Source organism: Telmatherina bonti, assembly GCF_933228915.1.
Source record: "Telmatherina bonti genome assembly, chromosome: 5".
NCBI lineage: Eukaryota > Metazoa > Chordata > Actinopteri > Atheriniformes > Telmatherinidae > Telmatherina > Telmatherina bonti.
Genome location: NC_136623.1, coordinates 34,651,540 through 34,675,004, shown reverse-complemented (window position 1 = coordinate 34,675,004; position 23,465 = coordinate 34,651,540). Strand labels below are relative to the sequence as shown.

The window sequence follows — 23,465 nt, the reverse complement described above, 5'->3', positions numbered from 1 at the left end:
ATGAATCAACTATGACTCACTTAGAGAAACACTAATAATTAGGTGAAATGATATTCATTCTGTCACCACATGAGAGGGCTATTCATCAAACGGTTGTGCTCATATTTATTCATACATTTCATTAAAGAAGGAATAAAACAGCTGCCTGTAAAATAAGCTGAAATTGACTAAAGTAATAATAAATTAAAAAATAATAATATAAATAAATAAAAATAATTTATGAAAATCATTACATTATTTTCTAATTCTGGTTCAATATAATTTAAAAAATTTTTTAAAAAAAAGCAAATCAGATCATTTATTACATATTACATCAGACATAAAGTAATATTTAGTTGAACAATCCTTTAATGTTTCCGCTCCAGTCAGGTGTTTTCTGTTCCTCTCAGTCAGACTTCTGCACCTGTTGACAGGTATTTTGTCCCACTGTTCAACAGAAAAATGCTCTAATTTGTCCATTTGTTTTTTTTTCTTTCTTCAACTTAATTAAATGAAAAAACAGTGTCTTATATTACTAAATTATATTTTTGCAAATTTTTAGTTATTGTTCGTTTTTTAAGTCTCCAGTTATTTGAGTGACTGTTGTAAATTCAGCCTTTTCTTTAATGAAAGGGGATGAATACATATGAACACAACTGTAAGTCTAAGTACACGTGCTGGTGTACCATTAACAGAAGGAAAACCTAAGTGGCTTCATGTGACTTCAGTAAACATGAGTCCTGTTTGGCGTGGACCTGGTCAGCCTGTGTGAAGCATGAATGTGGGAATGAGCTGATGAGCTGCTGTGAATCTGCAGGAACACAAAGGATGTGAGAGAATTGACCTGTAGGCGCAAATGCAATGTTTTTAGACCTTTCAACAGGTTTCATATATTTTGAAACTCGGCGTTCATACGCAGCTAAAACAGACAGAAAACATCTCAGAGAGTGAAAGGGGCAGACGCAGTGTGTGATTTCTGGATTCTGGTCAACCAGAGCTGCTTTTCTAACCTTCAGTTTAATGAAGGGTTCACTGACTAAGAGAGAAAGCCTGTAAAAGTCAGTGAGAAACACAGAGAACAAGCTGAATGAGGCTGGAACCTCACCTACAGCCTCTGAGGACCGACTAGCTCACGATACACTGACTCACATTCAATGTGTATCTCGTTGCCATGGACACAAAATGTTAACATGATCAGTACATAAAACATCTTCACATTTAATCATTTACTCAATATATTTTATACATTTTGACAGGCTCGGCTTCCCGACGGGGAAATTAATAATTTTTATTCTTCCACTACAGTATTTTTTTTTTTAAAAAAAAGACATGTTTAAACAAACTTCACCATGTGACAATAGATAAATGACTGCTGATGATAACGACGAGTCTGTGGAGGCGAATTCTTCATGCACCAGTAGTTCATGTCCTCACACACTAAGTTTCAACTTTAACACAAATTACAACCATAATAACTCGGTAAATAGCCAGTTTCCAACTCAGCTTGTCTAATGACGCGAAACTTTCTGTTTTCTTCACTTTGAATAACAAAATGACGCACAAGCAAACACCCTGCTAGCTTTAAAAACGTCCCTTTTTAACCCTTTATACCCAGGGTCCACCAGTCGGGACCCAGAGTTCATCAGAGTGATCAGAGTTGTCCGCTGCTGAAATAATGTCCACATGAGGAATCTGACGGATGTTTAGAGCTACAGCTGCATCATTCCCAGATGATATTCACTTTATTTCTAAAGGTGTTTTTTTTATGTTTTAGGTGAGCCAACAGCTCTTTTAATTTGTGCTTAAAGCCATCATCATTCAGTCCTCACCAGCAACACATTTACTCATCTTAACAAATTTCCCTTAACTAAAGAAATCAGACATTGTGGGCGCAGAAATTTGTTAATTTCATTTTCCATCCATCCATCCATCTTCTGCCGCTTATCCGGGGTCGGGTCGTGGGGGCAGCAGGCTAAGCAGGGAAGCCCAGACTTCCCTCTCCCCAGCCACATTTGCCAACTCTTCTCACGACCCACAGCTCATGACCATAGGTGAGGGTAGGAACGTAGATCGACTGGTAAATCGAGAGCTTCGCCTTCTGGCTCAGCTCCTTCTTCACCACGACAGACCGGCGCAGAGTCTGCATTGCTGCAGACGCCGCACCGATCCGTCTGTCGATCTCGCGTTCCATCCTTCCCTCACTCCTGAAAAAGACCCCGAGATATTTAAACTCCTCCACTTGAGGCAGGACCTGACTCCCGACCCGGAGAGGGCAATCCACCCTATTCCGGCTGAGGACCATGGTCTCAGATTTGGAGGTGCTGATTCTCATCTCAGCCTGCTCCTTTCATTTTAAGGCCTAAAAAACAGGCCTTGAGCTGAAGGAGTAAACTTCCCTCCTTCAATATGAAGGATAAAACTAAAGTTTGGATTAATTCGTCTTGGATAAAAGATATGACTAAACCACTTCACTTGAGGGCAGTGTTTCTTAAACATGTGATCCAGAACACAGAAAAAAAACATAAATATTCCATCTGTAAACACTGAGACCATCTCAAAGTTAAAGGCACTTGGATCAGAATGAGGGAAGTAGGCATCACAATAATGACAAGCTCGTGCTCAGCTTTGACAGCTTCAACCGATGTAAAAATATTCCCTTCCTCTCCTCTCTTCCTGATACACTCTTACAAAATACCAGCCGTCATGCCTGCTTCCAAAAACAGGGCCAATCTAACCACAAGCTAATGATCCTGGCTGCTATCTCCAGCCCATTACCCATGAGAACCACACAGACACGAACATGCACCTGAATCCGACACAGCACACATGGAGAGGGAGAACTCTCCTCTAACGGCCTGCTGCTGGAGTAAATTACAATTTATTTAAATTGGGAATATTCCTTGTAGGCATTTTAAAAAGCCCTTTCCAAATCCGGGGGGCTTTTTACACCCATCTCCCTTCTAACCACACTAACCACAGGGATTTCCATCAGCCAGGCTGCATCCTGTGCTGAGCAGCCAGATATGTCAACCATCCACGCCACACCACACGCTACAGGCCTGAAAAACAGGAGGGTGGGGATCAAGTATGAGTAATTACAGAGCGTGTGTGTAGCTACGCTGTATTTACACATTTATTAATCTGACGCTTTCTTCTCTATTTATTTACCGTTGTTGAATTAGATATAAAAATGTGTTTCTAGTCCTTCTTGGTTGGTTGGTGTGAAGGTATGCTGGGCAACGAGGGGTCTGACAGGCTGCAGGCCTAATGTACGTATGTGTATGATGGTTTTTTACGCGTCAGGCGACGGCGAGGACGTGACTGCCTCTATTGAGCCTTTTAATAAGTCTTTTGGTTGTGATTGACAGCAGAAGAAAGGGAGTAGAGAGAGGGGAGGGGAGAAACAGAGGAGCAGTGAGAGGGAGTGTGACCCGAGCTGAGGTTCATGTTTCACTGTAAAAACACACTACTTGAGTGTTTTTTTCTGAGAAAAGTGACAGATATTCAGAGGTATGTCAGCACTGTGGGAAGTGTGAGCTGCTGAGATGACTCAGTTCCACCTTCATGCGTCTCCCTTCACACACCGACACCGTACGACTCTGTACCTCCTGTTTCAGTCGAAGGCAAAACAACCTGGAAGATATTCTTCTCTTTTTTATTGTTTATAAATCGGGGGGGGGTTACAGCTGAAGGACTGACGCTGATGCGCTGTGTGAATTTCCTCATCTTCATGCCTTGCTGGTGCACCACCAACAGATGGACGAGCGCATGAAAAATGAAGCTGGTGGGAGGAACGGAGGAGATAGCGAGGAGACACATTTTTGGCTGTGATGCCACTGCGGCGTTCTCTGAGCTCGTCTGCGAGCATTAAAAGCATCGTTCATCTTCTGCCCATGTTTTCCTTTTCAACAGCCTTCTTGTTTTTCTCAAGTGAAGCTGCAGAGTATCCTCGCTGACAATTCAGTGCAACTCCTATGTTCAGTTTCTCACACTTCCTTTTCTATTCTTCTCCAAACTCCTTCTCCTCGCTCGCATGATGCGTCTCACTCTGCCCATCTGCCTTCTCTCAGCATGATCTCACATCCAGTGAGTTCTCAGGAGTGTTCATGAGAAAAACAGGGAAAGATTACTTTACAGCGCTGAATTAGTAGCTCTGGCTTGTGTGAGTGTGTGACTGCTTGGGGGACAGGTCAGCTGGGACACACATCATACCAGAAGCATGAGGACAGGCTGATGGCCTGCACTGTCAACAAGCCCCGGGCTTCATGGATAAGACTGACAATAAACACTCGGGGAGGCTAAAGTTCAAAGTGTCCGTGTGTCTTTGGCTCCGTAAAGAAAGAAGGGGAAGGCGTTTAAAGAAAAAGGGGGAAAAGGTTTGGTGTTTGTGAAGATGGGTTGGGTAAAAGAGAGAGAGAAGGGTCATGCTATAGCAGGGAGAGAGGAAAGAGTCAAACCAGAGCCACTGACAGAGTGATAATGACCATGGTTACTGGATAATGTAAGGACAGGAAAGGGCACAAAAGGCTCCAAGGAGACCGAATGGTCAAAAAACTGGACCAGATGTGCAGCAAATGATCCCAAATGTGAGGACAGCCTTTACTGTAGCGTGACGAAGATTAAAAACATCATTCTGGCTTCTAGCAAGAGTCCGAGACAGGAGAGGCTAGGCTAACACCAGCGTTCAGAGAAAGGCTAATGAGCTCAGGCAGCGTGGCCATAAACACCAGAGCAGAGGGCCGTGCTGCGGGGAATTGTAAAAGGGGACAAGGACGATGCTGAGAAGCTGCTGGACAGTCTTAAGATAAATGCTAATATGTCCAAGTGAGACCTGAAAAGTCTGTGGCTGCCAGAGACTGTCCAGGTCTGACTGATGTCATCCAGCTGAAGTAGGTGAGGCCTCCGGACGAAAGAGACCAGGACTGATCTGACAACAAGGGCTAGATGTACGGCTATGTGTGCCGAGGCAAGGGACGGGTTTTTGGCCGAGCTGGTCCCCACAGCACATGGCAAGAACTGACACAGAATCCTGTGCATAGCTCTGGTGTACGAGTGAGCTAGCTGCACTGTGGGTCCCAAACAGAAAAGTGTTTACTGATGTACTTGGAAGGGTCGCAGAACTGGGGGATAGGGGAGATGACAGAATGAGAAAAAAGAATTGGAACAAGATTTGTCTTTGGGAAATAGCAGCACAGGTCTGCTGTCGAGCAAAGTGTGACGATAAAAAGGACAAGAATATCATGCCAGTTGAATTCCATCATTTATAAAACCGATCCTGAGGAAGGTACGGAGGTGAAGTTTACCGCGGTTGGCTGAGGCTACATTCCTCCGAACTGACGCTCTGCCAACTTACATCTCCAGAGTTTTACTGGAAAACAAGCATACAGTGACGAGCAACAAAAATGGTTTAGTCAAGAATGTGAGGTTTAAAATATAATTAGCACAGAGGAAGCAGTTGAGGCGCTGCTGGGGGGGTTGAAGTGGGGAGCAGGCCCATTGATACGGGAAGAAAAGCTTAAAGACAGAAAGTTAAAGCTTTGCAACGTTCATGACTCTGCCTGGAAAATGATTTGTAAAAGATAGAAAAACACACTTGCAGGGCTACGTAACCATTAAAGCAATACAACCCCTTCCTCTTATCAGTGTCACTATTTTTATAACCCTGAAATATAATTTATAGTTTGCTTCAGTTTGCTGAGGCGGAAACGCTGGCAGGCTTTTTATCATCCAGCTTAAAGCTAGCTCAGCCTTTTTGGCAATATTGCTTTATTTCTTATTTATCTAGCTTTACAAATCCTGTTCATCTTAAGAACACATATTTCATAGAGCACAAACACATGATGGAATAACATGACAGCACCATCCTGGAATCACATTCTTCATCTATGATGACATTTGGCTCACTCTGGCCATCTTTCATCCAAAATATCCTTGAAAATACAGAGGTCATTTTGACTCACTGCTAAAATAAGACGTGGTATTCGCTGCGCTGATATGCCAGATTGCCACTCACCACGTATGTGAGCGAGAGTGAGGTAAGAGCACAGATTAACCATGGCCGATGATTAATACAACTTGACTTACTGACTTACTGCTAGCAATTATGGCCATGTCTTTTCTCAAGCTCCACTTTCTCACACTCATTGTGGAACACATGGGGGTCCTGGAACATGTGCGTACCAAACACACACACACACACACACATACCACAGATCACCAGCCCACCCTCCACTCAACCTCAAAACCACAAAGGGTTAAATATAATCAATCTTCTTTAACAATGCTGTCAGGGAACTGTCTGAGAACGCTGACAGAAACACACCAATAGCTGCCGCGCACCGGCGACGGCGCATGTGTGTCTGAAGCTGCTGAAAGTGAAGGGATTTTTGCAGAAAGCGTGAACGTTGTGGTGTGGTGCTTTTCATGTCGACAGTCTGCAAACCGTGTGGGCAAGAAGAGCCACATATACACTACCAGTCAAAAGTCTGGACACACTTTCCCACTGGATTTAACAGGGAAGTGTGTCCGAACCAAGCAGCAACCTACGGTGGGTAAAAAAGTGGGGCCTATGTGGAAGTGCACAAAACTGCAGTTCCCCCTTCATCCACTAGGGGCTAGAAAATTCCCATAGACTCCCATGTTAAAATGACCAACTTCACAGCAGAAATAAACATGTTTACAGCAGAAATAAACATGTTTACAGCCTGGTTCAAAAATCCATTTTAGGTTTAATAGGTCATGTTTACCTTCATGAGTGAATTTTTTTCTAACTCACCCGTTTAAAAGTAATTTAATCTCGAAGTTCGGCATATTTAGGGGTGTGTCCTTTTGATTGACAGGTACCCAATCTCCCGCTTCAAGTCAAAAGAACGTAGAACAACCGCAGCTTTTAGCCGGTTAACAACGTGACTTAGCACGCTTACCTCTGTTAGCTGGTTAGCTCCTGTTATCTCCGGGTTAGCTCGGTTAGCTCTTAGCTACAGAAAGCTCAGAGTTCGCTCGATGTCAATCATCCACCATGACGCTCACAGCCCCCCTCTCAGCTCCACCTCTTTGCCCATATATGTATTTTCCGGGGCGAGACGACACGCATGCCCCTGCCAAGATGGTGATGGTAGGAACCGCCCACCGAGCTTCAATTCAGCTCTTCAGAAACCTACGGGTGACGTCACGGAGGCTCTGCCCATCTCTATATACAGTCTGTGGTCCAAACGTTCCAAAGGTGATTAAAACAAGTTCAAGCTACAGATAAAAATGATGCTATTCCAACATAAATCATGATGATTTTTAAACATCGCTGAGGCGATGAACGGAGCCAAATTTGGAAAATATAGTCACTGTCAAAATATTTCTAAGCCTAACTGCTTATTAATGATGCATCTAGCTTTCTGGTTATAAAGTGTAAGGTTGTGTGTGTGTGTGTGTGTGTGTGTGTGTGTGTTTGCATGCATGTGTCAGAGTGTTTCTACTGAAAACCAACCAAAACCACAAGGTTTTGGATATTTCCCAGTCGCTGGAATATACGTGTGTGTGTGTGTGTGTGTGTGTGTGTGTGTGTGTGTGTGTGTGTGTGTGTGTATTACCTGAGCAGACTTGTGGGATCTCCAGCTGTACTGGTGGCTGTGGAGGCTGGCCAGCAACACATTCTCATCTGTGTCCACTTGGCCAAAGCGCAGTGTCTCGTGCGTGTCGTTACAGATCACATAGTGGCTGTAGAGCAGCTCCTCAGCCTCTGGGTTTCCATTCTGAGGGGAAAAAACAGATGTGAGGTGCAGCAGTAGAAAGTATGAATGGATTAATAGAGGCGACATAAAACACTGGATATATGTGAATAAAGTATAGAAAGTGTGTGTACTGGTGTCTGCAGATATGTGTCAACAATTAATCTTTCCTGTCAAACAGGAGGAGAAGATGAATAATTTCATCTGTGGAAGCAACACAAACCCAGCAGGCAGCGATTGTGGCACTTACTGGTTCCCCTCATGATTTCTGCCGTGTATAAAATAAAGAAAAATAATCCATTTAATTTATAACCCCTTTTTCAGCAGCCAAACTGTGTCTGTCACAAGAGTCAACAACTTTCCAGACCCTTTTGATCAACTTTAACCCTTTAATGACCTGATCTACGACACGTTGGAGTGAATCTTACTGGGATTATAATGGATCTTTGCAAAACATTGTGAAAATCAAGGTGCACGTCAGCACTCCATGTTATCCAATAATGTTTGTTTCTATGTTAACCGCTCTCTCAACCATTAGTTAAAAAGTTGATTCTTGTTGTTATTTAAAGGGAAGATGCTTTGATCTTAGTGTGAACATTAAAGGAGAGTTTCTATGCTTCCTCACAACATATTTTAAACTTTTTAAGAAAAGCACTCAGAGAGCTCAAACAGTTCTAAAAAATTCCTGTATCCAAACGGTGATCCGGATCACCACCTATATTAAACCTGTTCTTCCTTTTCACATTCCCAAAAGCTCCTGAAAATGACATGAAAATCCGTCCATAACTTTTTGAGTTATTTTGAACATAAATATAAACATCACCTCCTTGGCGGAGGTAATAACTCATATTCCTGCTTGTCGCAGTCATTAACATAATGCACCTACTGGGAGAAAATAACAGGATATGTGGCCTTCCTCTGGCATTAGTTCAATGGGAGGGTCTTACAGAAAACCATCCGACTCGTGCAGGGATGCGGTCCACTTCTACGTAACCTCGCATGCTAAAGCAGAGTTAACAGGGAGAGCAGACTGTCAAATCTACTGCATCCAAGAACTCAAGTGCACAGTTTGAGAACTGCACAAACTCTGCATGTGTGTTGGACGAAGAGCAAATGGGCTCAAGTGTAAGTTTCACTTGACCTCCTTCCAAAGGCTCTTTGGCCCCGGTGGGATCCGTTCTGCACACCATCGCTCGGCTCTCGATGCACTCAGATGTAGTTCAGACTGCCTCCCAGTAATTACTCAACAATGCCAACAAAGAGGGATCCCAGTCTGCTGTATGCTTTTAAATGGCAGGGGGGCGGTGATGGGTGATGGTTAAAAGAGGCTGGCAGTAAAAGCTCCGTCTGACTGCCAAGCACGTTCGGGGTCCTGGGGTTGTTGATGCGATTGAAAACGGATGGGAAAGTTTACACCATTAAAAAGCAGAGCAATGATAGATGTGTGTGTGCTTTAGAGAGGTAGAGAGAGTAAAAATATAGATGGGACAGCTGCGGCGGCGGGTTGAAATCCATTTGCAGTTTTACAGTGGAACACTATCTGTGGCTCCCTTTCGGATGTGACGCTGCGATTTACAAACTTCCTGCTGCCATCTTAAGATGCCGTCGCTAAGCCCGCTCTTTGATGGGATCGTCTTTCTGCTCAGATTCACGAGGAAATGCGATACACACATCAGAAGACCTGACCACTCTCTGCGTATGAAGGGATTTTAAATGCACAAACATTAAAACAAAGATATTCAACAGTTAACCTATAAATCTTGTGAAAGGCCATGAGATGACTGCTGCTTCTTCAGACGCTGTCCTATTAGGCATCACAGTATCCATATCCCTAATCCACTCAGATACTGTTACACAACTTCTCACAGGCTTCGACACAGATCTGCGCGGCACGTAGAGATGGAAAGGTACAGTAAAATGTCTGGAAAACAGATTGTAAATAATGACACCCACTCAAGACAAATAACCATGAAACAGGACACTGTGGTGGTTAAAGCGAAACCTGCAGAAGGAACATAATGAAACTTTATTCTACAAACACTGATATGTTCTTCCAGACATGACCCAGGCCCACACATCTGCCACAAGCTGGAACTCGATCCCTGCAGGACGTTCTGTCCGGTTGCGAAGGGAAGCAGAGAGTTATTCAGACGCAGGATGAGCAAAGTCCTGAAACAAAACGTATCCATGTCCGGAGGAAAAGTCCTGCTGTCTCTGTTGCACACGTATCAGCCTGTGTGGGAATACTACTGGGCTTTTGTGTGGCTTTCCACTGAAGCCTCTTCCCTTGGGTCAGGGGGCTGAAAGGAGCGAAGAGGTGCTGGGTGAAAGAGAGTTTAAAATGGAGGCATGGGTCTGAGGTTAGAGAGGAGGGGGGCTGAGGTCGGGGCCATACGGGGGGAAAAGAATTAAAGAAAATTAATAAAATACAGAAAATCTCACTCTGTTTTTATTTCTACCTTTGAACTGGGATCCTGAAAGCAGATTTCCACCATCTCTTCTCCGCTTTAGACAACAGCTGAACTCAGCTGAAGGTCAGAGCGACAGAAAAGAGGATGAGGAAGGTGAGGATGTGAACCTTCGGCGCTTCAGAATGAACACAATGTGTGCATTATGTTGTTTAATTCAGAATTATTCATTAGGAATGAAATGATTCTGGATTAGCAGTATCCTCCTACAAATTACATGAAACGCGTTACTTTTATCAGATATACTTTAGATCGGCGGGCTGGGAAGGGTTCTGATTGGACAGAAGGAGGACGTGACGTACTTACGTCTACCGGGAATAAACAAAGTTTGCTTCCTGCTTGTCGTTTTTTTCGGTCGTAACATGAAAGACTACATAATAAATACCAGTTTCGCTGTTATTTTGTTTATAATTTTGAAGCAGCAGCGCGACACGAGCACACTACTTCACTTTTTCCCAGCAGCTGAGAAGAGAAGGAAGATCGACGACCGAAGACGGGAGGTGTGGGATATGTGTGTCATCAGGACGGGACAATGTAAGGAACATACTCAGGAGTAAACTCTGGATTTAAGGTTTACATGACAGAATAATTAAACACTTTGGATAATTAAGTTTAATTCTGAATTGATTTTCAGAATTAAGTGTTTATAAGGTCGTTTTTCAGCTGTTTAAAGCAGATTTAACTTTTATAAATGTAAACGTGGCTATTGAGTAAATATTAGCGTGTGAACTGAGTATTAGTGGTGTTATTACTGAACATTTCTGTATAAATCACAATATTTCTACGTGTTGCATCCCATCTGGAAGCGTTTCAGCTGTTCTGGTTGCGGTGGGCTGTCATGACCATGGCTGGGTTGTGAGGTTCCAGTAGGATCATAGATGAGGAATCTGCTCTGTGTTTCAGCGCTGACCCTGCAGGCCACATCACAACAGGCCTGCCAGCCAGCCTTGACACCAGGAAATATGAGAATGGCTGAAACAATCATACGTCCTTCTGCTGCGGAAGGGGAGCCTGTTAACATCTATGACAACTACAACTAATTTCAAGATTTTTTTTCCATGTATGACAGTGTGTGCCCCGGTGTGTCTGAAATGTACAATTCTCTGAGGTCAAACATACATACTTATAAGTGGCACCAAGACAGCAGAGTGTTTTCACTTCATTTCAGATATACAAGGTTTTTTTCCACCGCATACGAGTTTGTGTTTCAGAGAAAATTCCTAAAAAAGAGTCCTGATTGTAACACGTTCCCTACCTCTGAAGTAGACAAGCTGTTTCTAAAGAATTTGCCTTTTGTACTTGACCTCTCTTTACCTCTACTCCAAACCTACCACAGACGCTTGCAGCGCATTTGACTTATAATTGCGGAGCATTTTCCAGTTGTGTTCTGGGAAGTGTCGGCTGGAAGCAGTTAATAAGGTTCTGTACAAGTTGCTGCTGCTGTTGAGACCAACCAGGACAAAACGACTGACTCTTGGAATTAATACTGTATCAATAAACATGAGGATGAAGCTTTCAGAGCAGAAGTGCAAATGAGAGCTGGATATAAATGCTTTTGTTTAGGGATTTGAAGCAAAGTGGTTCTTTTTTTGCAGCTTAACAGAGGATATAAAGCACTGTGGGGCTTGGTCCACGTAGCAGGAAGTCACCGGGAGGCTCAGCAAGCTTGTGTTTTTATCAAAGATTTCTTTTAGTTTCCGTTTCTAAGACAGCAGTATCTCCTTTAACCGCTGCTTATGATGAACCAGGTTACCTCTGGCCAGTCACAGATGGTAAGCAGCAACATCCGCTGGTTAAAAGCGAAGCCTGTACAGAAGCGCCAACAACTGCAGTTCCCTCCTCATCCACTAGGGCACAGGTGTCGAACTCCAGTCCTGGAGGGCACTGTATCCTGAAGGTTTTTGTTGTCTCCATGCTCCAACACACCTGACCGAAACTGAAAAACAGGTTGACAAGAAGCTGCTGGATGCATTTGATTTGAATCAGCTGCGTTGGTAAAGGGAAACAACAAAAACCTGCCGGATACCGGCCCTCCAGGACTGGAGTTTGACACCCTTGCACTAGGGGCTCCAAAAGGGAACCAATCCCTGTAGAGTCCCATGTTAACAAGACCAACTTCACAGCAAAAATAAAGATGTTTACAGCCTGGTACAAAAAACATTTTAGGTTTAATAGGTCAAGTTTACCTTAATGACAACGGGGGGGGGGACTTTACCATAACTCAACCATTTAGATGTTATCTAATGTTGCAATTCAGCGTAATAAAGGTGTTTCTTTTAAATTGACAGGAATCCAATATTTGGCTACAACAAGGCAGAGTGTAGCATGGAAGTGATTTTATCCGGCTAACAGTATGACTTAGCTTGTTAGCTCCTGTTAGCTCTGAGTTAGCTCAGTTAGCTCTTAGCTACAGGCAGCTCTAACTCTTTCCTCATTTTTGTATTTTCTGGGAGTGATGACACGTGACGCTGCCAAGACGTCGATGGTGGGAACCATCCAATGAGCTTCAGTTCAGTTCAGAAACCTACGGGTGACGTCACAGAGGCTCCGCCCATCTTCTACACGGTGTGTGTGTGAAACATTCAAACCTCACCATCAGTATCCGGTATCATTTTCTTTGGAGTCACAACTCTAAACACAACACGTACCAATTAGAACATAACTTCTTGACTAAATGAATGCAGTTTCTGACACCTTACAGTGTTACTAAAAACAGCTCAGCACTGTGAACTGAAATAACTTCCATGTTGTATTAATATTTATCTCTTTTGGTTGAGATACCGGAGGTTCAGGTCTCCTTGCTGGTGCAGCAAGCGACTCTTATAAGCTGCTGCCAGCCTTACTGGACCCTACCACAGTGTCACAGGGATGTTTGGGGATTTATGTGGCGTTTTCTGGTCGGTTTAAACTGTTGCAGCCATCTTGTTTTCCTTTTGTGTTTACTTTTTGTTTTGCTTAAATGGTATTTAGGTTTATGTGATCAGTTTGTTCGTTGTGTTCATCTGATTTTCTCTGATTTGGTTTTTGAGTCTAGTCACATTAAGTTAACCTTTTTTTAGTGATAAGTTTAATTAAACTTTTGATTTTGCAACAGTATTTATATTTTTGGGGATGAATAAAACAGTCCCATGTCCTGCTGCCTTACTGCTTCGTACCAGATACTTTGATTATCTATCAATCTATATCTGTTGCACATATTTTTTTTAACCATGAGCACCAAACAGAGTGTGTCTGCTCTCACACTAACAACAACAGAGTCTTATAACCAGTGCTTTAAGTGGAACAAAACAAGTGGTAGTACTCCATTAATGACTTGCTGTCAGTTTGTCATGCAAATATGGGACAAAAACATGGCTGATACTTATATGTAGATCTATAAATCGATCTGTAGATTAATAGTTTTATAGCACAGAAATGACATAAAACAAACACAGCAAGTTTTAAATCAAATCCACATTTGCCAAATTCAAAGTGCCATGGAGACACTTTTATGAACTTCAAGCCTCATTGCTGGACATTAAGAAAAACACTGACAAGTAAATACATAAACTTACAGTTTTTTAACCCTTCCATGCATGAATACATAATAAAAACAATGCAACATTTTTCACGTTTTTGTAAAAAAAAAAACCAACTGAAGTGGTTTATTTACTAAAATACCGTCCTCATTCATGAATATGCAAGATAAAAGCTTGTAAACAGGTTCCCACTACAGGGCCACTATGCATGAAAGTGTTTAAAAACATAAAAAGTTCTACATTTAGACTTATTTAGCTTATTACCAGACTAATTTAACAGTGTATTACGATTAAACTTTTCCTCTGTGAAATATGTTTTTCACAGCACCAGGTCTGGTCCATGTCACTTAGCAATATTATCTTTAACCTAGAAATAATCTTCAAAAACTCAAAATACTGACCAGTCATACAATTAGTCTGCAGCATCTGACCTTCATTGTCTGGTGTAGTAAATGACTGTTAGTAGTACTACTGTAGTAAATGACTGTTAGTAGTACTACTGTAGTAAATGACTGTTAGTAGTACTACTGTAGTAAATGACTCTTAAGTAGTACTACTGTAGTAAATGACTGTTAGTAGTACTACTGTAGTAAATGACTCTTAAGTAGTACTACTGTAGTAAATGACTGTTAGTAGTACTACTGTAGTAAATGACTGTTAGTAGTACTACTGTAGTAAATGACTGTTAGTAGTACTACTGTAGTAAATGACTGTTAGTAGTACTACTGTAGTAAATGACTCTTAAGTAGTACTACTGTAGTAAATGACTGTTAGTAGTACTACTGTAGTATATGACTGTTAGTAGTACTACTGTAGTAAATGACTCTTAAGTAGTACTACTGTAGTAAATGACTGTTAGTAGTACTACTGTAGTAAATGACTCTTAAGTAGTACTACTGTAGTAAATGACTGTTAGTAGTACTACTGTAGTAAATGACTCTTAAGTAGTACTACTGTAGTAAATGACTGTTAGTAGTACTACTGTAGTATATGACTGTTAGTAGTACTACTGTAGTAAATGACTCTTAAGTAGTACTACTGTAGTAAATGACTGTTAGTAGTACTACTGTAGTAAATGACTGTTAGTAGTACTACTGTAGTAAATGACTGTTAGTAGTACTACTGTAGTAAATGACTGTTAGTAGTACTACTGTAGTAAATGACTGTTAGTAGTACTACTGTAGTAAATGACTGTTAGTAGTACTACTGTAGTAAATGACTGTTAGTAGTACTACTGTAGTATATGACTGTTAGTAGTACTACTGTAGTAAATGACTGTTAAGTAGTACTACTGTAGTAAATGACTGTTAAGTAGTACTACTGTAGTAAATGACTGTTAGTAGTACTACTGTAGTAAATGACTGTTAGTAGTACTACTGTAGTATATGACTGTTAGTAGTACTACTGTAGTAAATGACTCTTAAGTAGTACTACTGTAGTAAATGACTGTTAGTAGTACTACTGTAGTAAATGACTGTTAGTAGTACTACTGTAGTAAATGACTGTTAGTAGTACTACTGTAGTAAATGACTGTTAGTAGTACAACTGTAGTAAATGACTGTTAGTAGTACTACTGTAGTAAATGACTGTTAGTAGTACTACTGTAGTAAATGACTGTTAGTAGTACTACTGTAGTATATGACTGTTAGTAGTACTACTGTAGTAAATGACTGTTAGTAGTACTACTGTAGTATATGACTGTTAGTAGTACTACTGTAGTAAATGACTGTTAAGTAGTACTACTGTAGTAAATGACTGTTAGTAGTACTACTGTAGTAAATGACTGTTAGTAGTACAACTGTAGTAAATGACTGTTAGTAGTACTACTGTAGTAAATGACTGTTAGTAGTACTACTGTAGTAAATGACTGTTAGTAGTACTACTGTAGTAAATGACTGTTAGTAGTACTACTGTAGTAAATGACTGTTAGTAGTACTACTGTAGTAAATGACTGTTAGTAGTACTACTGTAGTAAATGACTGTTAGTAGTACTACTGTAGTAAATGACTGTTAGTAGTACTACTGTAGTAAATGACTGTTAGTAGTACTACTGTAGTATATGACTGTTAGTAGTACTACTGTAGTATATGACTGTTAAGTAGTACTACTGTAGTAAATGACTGTTAGTAGTACTACTGTAGTAAATGACTGTTAGTAGTACTACTGTAGTAAATGACTGTTAGTAGTACTACTGTAGTAAATGACTGTTAGTAGTACAACTGTAGTAAATGACTGTTAGTAGTACTACTGTAGTAAATGACTGTTAGTAGTACTACTGTAGTAAATGACTGTTAGTAGTACTACTGTAGTAAATGACTGTTAGTAGTACTACTGTAGTAAATGACTGTTAGTAGTACTACTGTAGTAAATGACTGTTAGTAGTACTACTGTAGTAAATGACTGTTAGTAGTACTACTGTAGTATATGACTGTTAGTAGTACTACTGTAGTAAATGACTGTTAAGTAGTACTACTGTAGTAAATGACTGTTAGTAGTACTACTGTAGTAAATGACTGTTAGTAGTACAACTGTAGTAAATGACTGTTAGTAGTACTACTGTAGTAAATGACTGTTAGTAGTACTACTGTAGTAAATGACTGTTAGTAGTACTACTGTAGTAAATGACTGTTAGTAGTACTACTGTAGTAAATGACTGTTAGTAGTACAACTGTAGTAAATGACTGTTAGTAGTACTACTGTAGTAAATGACTGTTAGTAGTACTACTGTAGTAAATGACTGTTAGTAGTACTACTGTAGTAAATGACTGTTAAGTAGTACTACTGTAGTAAATGACTGTTAGTAGTACTACTGTAGTAAATGACTGTTAGTAGTACTACTGTAGTAAATGACTGTTAGTAGTACTACTGTAGTAAATGACTGTTAGTAGTACTACTGTAGTAAATGACTGTTAGTAGTACTACTGTAGTAAATGACTGTTAGTAGTACTACTGTAGTAAATGACTGTTAGTAGTACTACTGTAGTAAATGACTCTTAAGTAGTACTACTGTAGTAAATGACTGTTAGTAGTACTACTGTAGTAAATGACTGTTAGTAGTACTACTGTAGTAAATGACTCTTAAGTAGTACTACTGTAGTAAATGACTGTTAGTAGTACTACTGTAGTAAATGACTCTTAAGTAGTACTACTGTAGTAAATGACTGTTAGTAGTACTACTGTAGTATATGACTGTTAGTAGTACTACTGTAGTAAATGACTCTTAAGTAGTACTACTGTAGTAAATGACTGTTAGTAGTACTACTGTAGTAAATGACTCTTAAGTAGTACTACTGTAGTAAATGACTGTTAGTAGTACTAATGTAGTATATGACTGTTAGTAGTACTACTGTAGTAAATGACTCTTAAGTAGTACTACTGTAGTAAATGACTGTTAGTAGTACTACTGTAGTAAATGACTGTTAGTAGTACTACTGTAGTAAATGACTGTTAGTAGTACTACTGTAGTAAATGACTGTTAGTAGTACTACTGTAGTAAATGACTGTTAGTAGTACTACTGTAGTAAATGACTCTTAAGTAGTACTACTGTAGTAAATGACTGTTAGTAGTACTACTGTAGTATATGACTGTTAGTAGTACTACTGTAGTAAATGACTGTTAGTAGTACTACTGTAGTAAATGACTGTTAGTAGTACTACTGTAGTATATGACTGTTAGTAGTACTACTGTAGTAAATGACTCTTAAGTAGTACTACTGTAGTAAATGACTGTTAGTAGTACTACTGTAGTAAATGACTTAAGTAGTACTACTGTAGTAAATGACTGTTAGTAGTACTACTGTAGTATATGACTGTTAGTAGTACTACTGTAGTAAATGACTCTTAAGTAGTACTACTGTAGTAAATGACTGTTAGTAGTACTACTGTAGTATATGACTGTTAGTAGTACTACTGTAGTAAATGACTCTTAAGTAGTACTACTGTAGTAAATGACTGTTAGTAGTACTACTGTAGTAAATGACTCTTAAGTAGTACTACTGTAGTAAATGACTGTTAGTAGTACTACTGTAGTATATGACTGTTAGTAGTACTACTGTAGTAAATGACTCTTAAGTAGTACTACTGTAGTAAATGACTGTTAGTAGTACTACTGTAGTATATGACTGTTAGTAGTACTACTGTAGTAAATGACTCTTAAGTAGTACTACTGTAGTAAATGACTCTTAAGTAGTACTACTGTAGTAAATGACTGTTAGTAGTACTACTGTAGTATATGACTGTTAGTAGTACTACTGTCGTCACTACCTGTCGTCCCTGTACGACAGGTGTCAGAGCTTAGTCCGCATTGCCGGTAGCTTCCGATGAGGAAGCAGAGCTGGTGGACTCAGGGGTGGACTCTGTTATCTCTGGGGCTGAAGTCGCTGAGGTTGTCAAAAAGCTCCTTGGCGGCAAGGCCCCGGGGGTGGATGAGATCCGCCCAGAGTTCCTTAAGGCTCTGGATGCTGTGGGGCTGTCCTGGCTGACACGCCTCTAAAGCATTGCGTGGATATCAGGGGCAGTACTGCTGGATTGGCAGACTGGGGTGGTGGGGGACCGGAGGGTGAGTTCCAATCACAGGGGAATCACACTCCTCAGCCTCCCTGGTAAGGCCTATTCAGGGGTCCTGGAGAGGAGGGTCCGCCGGATAGTCGAATCCTGGATTGAGGAGGAGCAGTGTGGTTTTCGTCCTGGTCGCGGAACAATGGACCCTCTTTGGGGTCCTGGAGGGGGCATGGTGAGGTGAGGGTTGAACTCCGCCAAGGCTGCCCTTTTATCACCGATTCTGTTCATAACTTATATGGACAGAATTTCTAGGCGCAGCCGAGGTGTTGAGGGGATCCGACTTGGTGGCCTCAGGATTGGGTCCCTGCTTTTTGCAGATGACGTGGTCCTGTTGGCTTCATCTGGTCGTGATCTGCAGCTCTCGCTTGAGCGATTCGCGGCCGGGATGGGAATCAGCACCTCCAAATCTGAGACCATGGTCCTCAGCCGGAATAGGGTGGATTGCCCTCTCCGGGTCGGGGGTCAGGTCCTGCCTCAAGTGGAGGAGTTTAAATATCTCGGGGTCTTGTTCACGAGTGAGGGAAGGATGGAACGCGAGATCGACAGAGAGAACCAGTGTGGCGTCTGCAGTAATGTGGACTCTGCGCCGGTCTGTCGTGGTGAAGAAGGAGCTGAGCCAGAAGGTGAAGCTCTCGATTTACCAGTCGATCTACGTTCCTACCCTCACCTATGGTCATGAGCTGTGGGTCGTGACCGAAAGAACGAGATCTCGTATACAGGCGGCTGAAATGGGTTCCCTCCGCAGGGTGGCCGGGCTCTCCCTTAGAGATAGGGTGAGGAGCTCGGTCATCCGGGAGGGGCTCAGAGTAGAGCCGCTGCTCCTCCGCATCGAGAGGAACCAGTTGAGGTGGCTCGGGCATCTGGTCAGGATGCCTCCTGGTGAGGTGTTCCAGGCACGTCCCTCTGGGAGGAGACCCCAGGGAAGACCCAGGACACGCTGGAGGGATTATATCTCTCGGCTGGCCTGGGAACGCCTCGGGATCCCCCCCCCCCCCCCCCCCCCCGCAGAGTTGGCAAATGTGGCTGGGGAGAGGGAAGTCTGGGCTTCCCTGCTTAGGGTGCTGCCCCCGCGACCCGACCCCGGATAAGCGGCAGAAGATGAAGATGAAGATGAAATATAAGCTGTAATATGTGGTGAAGTCGTAGGAGGGTATACTGATTGTTGAGGAAAGCTGGTAAAAGTCCCAGTACGCACTATTTGCTGAAACAAAGTTCTGGTAAGCAAATGGATAGAATTTAAAAGTGCCGGTACTGCGTACCACTGCGTACCGCTGCGTACCGCGGCGTACCGCGGCGTACTGGCCCGCTTAAAGCACTGCTTATAACAACTGAATCTGACAGCAGAAACAGCTGCACATTAACATCATCAAACTAACCCTCGTATTGGTGTGTGTCTACCTCTGACGCGATGATGCAGCCTGAAAAATACCCCAAAAGAAGAAGCAGCGGCAAGTTGAGGTTTGTGTTTCTGCTGAGAAACAAACACATGTAGTATAAATCACGAGGAATTGTTGAAAGGGATTTTTTTCCCCCTTTCATGCTAAATGCCAACATAGCATTCAGAAAGCTAAATATACGCTAAGCATAAAAAAAGGTGTGTCTGAAAGCAACTAATAACATAGGCAATGCTGTTTTTAATGTTGGGTAAAGCCCTCCATGGATACCAACATGTCCCAAACACACCAATAAAGCTGCAAAATGACCTTTCATTATAACATCACCGACACTCTGAAGCCTTATTTACGACAGAAGTAACCAGAATAAATAGGGAACATTGACTAGCTTGTGCTAAATGATGCAAAAATGCCAAGAATCAAATATGAGCAATCATCAAACGCAGTCGGTTGAGAGTCAGTGATGCCACTGAGTGAAAACAAAAGTATTAAACCGCGAGCCAGGACAATCATTTCAAAGTGTATTTTTATACAGCTTGTTTAATTTTATTTTCCGCAGGTAAAAGAGCACAGCTGTTCCTAGAAAAACATCAGCTATTATTTCTTTCACCTGGCAGCCGGTTGCTGCATGCAAGTACCTCATGTCTCCAGAGGCCAGTATATGAGTCAGCAGAGCAGAGCGCGATAGGGAACACGAAGCCAGAGAGACCTGCGCGCGTGTGTGTGTGTGTGTGCGTACAAACCGAAAAGACGAGACGGTGGGGAACTTGGGCCAGATGAGGTCTTGGCAGGTGTCACTACTCAACTTTTACCATGTTTTCATGGGCATGGCTTCACACACAAACATCCTGGCTACCAGAAGCAGTGCTGAGAGCTGGGAACCGAGAGACGACGAGGACCGCAGCACCAGGATCCTCTTAGACAGAATTTACACCGAACAACAAGGCAGCTCCACTCTGAAGCTTTTATTACTGCTGGCGTGCAACCAAAACCATCCTCATGAAATCCACTTGGTTAGTTTGTTTAGCTGATACCTCGACTGGGACAAAAGGCCGTCTCTCAGCAAACTCTCTGAACGAACATCCATTTTCTGAAGGTTTGCTCTGCACATTTACGGGCCCCTGGTGCCGCATGGAGCTGCTGCATACAGGTGTTTGTGATTAAACATCAGGGAAAATCCCTTGTTTTCCTAAATGTTTGAATGCATCCCACATTCTTCATGCACAACACCCCCCGACGCTTTTTTTGTCACCTCTAACACACTTCTTCATGCTGCAATGAGAAACTGTCTGGATGTGGTTTTAAATCACTTTCACTCGTGGAAAAAAACCTAAAAAATACCAACATTTGCTTCAGATATCAGCTGTTTCTGGATAAGACTGGAGTTTGTTACCTGTTGCCAGCTGAGCAGGGCAGTGTCCACGGTGTGGATGGCATACTGGCCAAAACTGAGAAACACTGGATCCACAAAAACATTCAGATCCAGAGACGAGTTCTGGGGGCAGCTGGTGAACGTAGCCTGACCCTGATAAACACATGAAATAAACAAATTTCTTTTTAGAAATGAATGAAAACTCCAGACAGCTAGGATAGGTGTTGAGCTCTACCTGCAGCAGACAAGGCTGGAGGAGCTGAAGGTGTGTTAGATTTCGGTACTCCAGCAGCTTACAGCCCAGCTGGGTGGAAAATCTGAACTCCTGACAGAGACATGGTCCGTTGCTCCACTGACGCAAGAAGACGCGGGGCTCCCGAGCACCAATCACCATGAACTCCTGCTCCTGTGGCAGCTTCCTGTCTGGCAGGAAGGGGTGGAGTTTCTTCGATGGAACTGGAGAAATTACACATATTAGTGAATTTAAATGAGTCCTAACTATTCATATTTAAACCATATAGACATACACACTCACACACTCACAAACTTCAGCCAGAGATAAATCACAGGAGAAACAACAAACTTTATACATCACACATGCAGGATCTCTGCATTTCTGTTTAGTGTGGAATTCCTTCATTTGATTCAGGTGTGTTGGAGGAGGAATGCATCTAAAAGACGCAGGATAGCAGCTCTCCAGGACCAGACTTGGGCTCCTCTGCTCTACATTACAAAATAAAGGAATAAAACTTCCAGTAAAAGTTAAGCGGGGTTACTGGACTTCAGGGAAAAATCTTGTTGGTTCAGATGAAGACAGATCAGGGAACGTCTGTCAGGAAAATCCATCTTATTCAGAGATCAGCTGATGAGCAGCAGCAGGTATCCGAAGCTGATGACGTTAGGATCCTCCAAGGCAGGGATCCCCACTCCTGGTCCTGGACAGCTGATGTCCTGCAGGCTTTCTGATTGTCCCTGCTGCAACACACTTGATTCATATCAGTGTGTATTTTGCAGACATGAGCAGAGCCCCTGTATGACACCGACCCTGGAGGACCAGGACCGAGGATCCTTCCTCCAGAGCTGGATATTGTCCTTCCTGTGGTGTTAAAGGAAGCAGCGTTCCTCCTGCAGGAAGCAGAATCTTTGGCTGCTCATGATGGGACCACCATCATCCCCTGACCTCAACCCTTCTGAGAGCCTGTGGAGCATCTTTAAAAGGTGTTCGGGGGGGGTGGGGGGGGTGGGGGGGGGGGGGTTTGACCTTTAAACTCCAGCTTTAGGAGGTAATTCTGGTTTAATCTCCCGGATGTTTAATGGATGAGAGTTGTTGACGTGATATCAGAGAAGGATTTATTTCTAAAAGAATGATCTTCTAAACAATGAAAAATATACAAACGTGAACATTTTCAGCTCTTTATCTATTCTAATGTTACAAAACATGCAGAATAATCTGGAACGTGATGCTTTAATTGTTTAATAAACAAAATCCAGTTCATTATACAACATAATATAATGTTTGACTATTAAAAACTGTTTTCAGTCATTTGCAATGATTATTTAGGAGAAAAACAAAAACATTATAAGCAGTAACACAGCATTGATTGAGAAAAGGTGTAGTTTTTCCCCAGATGTGTTCTCAGCAGACAATCCGAACACAAGACACTGTAATACGGTTAAACCTGACCTACCTTTACCCAGCTGCTCCAGGTGGTTGCACAGGTGAACTTCCAGCTGTGCTAGCTGCAGGGACACTCCCAGTGAAGGGACAAACCAGGGTGCGAAGCAGGAGTCAACGCGGGTGCAGGCCGCCAACGCCATCGGAGATACCAGCTGATCACAGTGGAGCTGGGAGCCACACTCGCTATCCGAGCTGCAGATTCACAACACAGACAATAACACACTGTTAACTATTAAAGCTGAAAGTGTAAAAATAAAGAAAACTACAGACTAAAAATCAAATTTTTTTTAAAATATGAAGCTGTTTTATATAAAAAGTTTCACATGAAAAGTATAAGACCAGCTAAAATGAAGATGAAAGTCCAGTTCAACCCGTCAGGTTCTCATTTATACGTCTGTGAATTTAATTTAACCCAAACAGTCAGACATCTTCAGAGAAATCTCCAACCTTCCTACAGATATCAGGAAGCCAGAGGAAAGGAGAGAGTGATGTGGAGGAGGCCGCTGCAGAACGTCATCATGCCCACAAGTTTCCCTTTGCGGACATTAATTGCCTGTCGCGCCTGATGATGCTGAATGGGAAGATAATTGAAACGAGTGACCATTTGCTCTGCAATTTGCTGCTACAATGATCCACCATTAAAAAGTTCTGCAGGAAACTCTATTCCTGCTGAGAAACGCTGCTGCAGCGAAGTGCTCCTTAAACAGATAAGCATCATATGTTGACAATTTTCATTACTTCCAGTTGGCAGCGCAGCCGAGTTATTTTTCTGGAG

At 42.2% G+C, this 23,465-nt stretch overlaps 1 protein-coding gene across 1 annotated transcript in view; it reads right to left on the bottom strand.

The window, feature by feature from the left end:
• vps13b (vacuolar protein sorting 13 homolog B) overlaps positions 1-23,465 on the bottom strand; it is a 433,420-nt gene that overhangs the window by 72,716 nt on the left and 337,239 nt on the right. Inside the window, exons 43-46 of the mRNA XM_079241403.1 lie at positions 22,701-22,882; positions 21,248-21,468; positions 21,034-21,165; positions 7,563-7,724 (exon numbers count right to left, since the gene is read on the bottom strand). Of these exons, the coding sequence (XP_079097529.1) occupies positions 7,563-7,724; positions 21,034-21,165; positions 21,248-21,468; positions 22,701-22,882 (697 nt within the window). The remainder of the gene's footprint in view (positions 1-7,562; positions 7,725-21,033; positions 21,166-21,247; positions 21,469-22,700; positions 22,883-23,465) is intronic.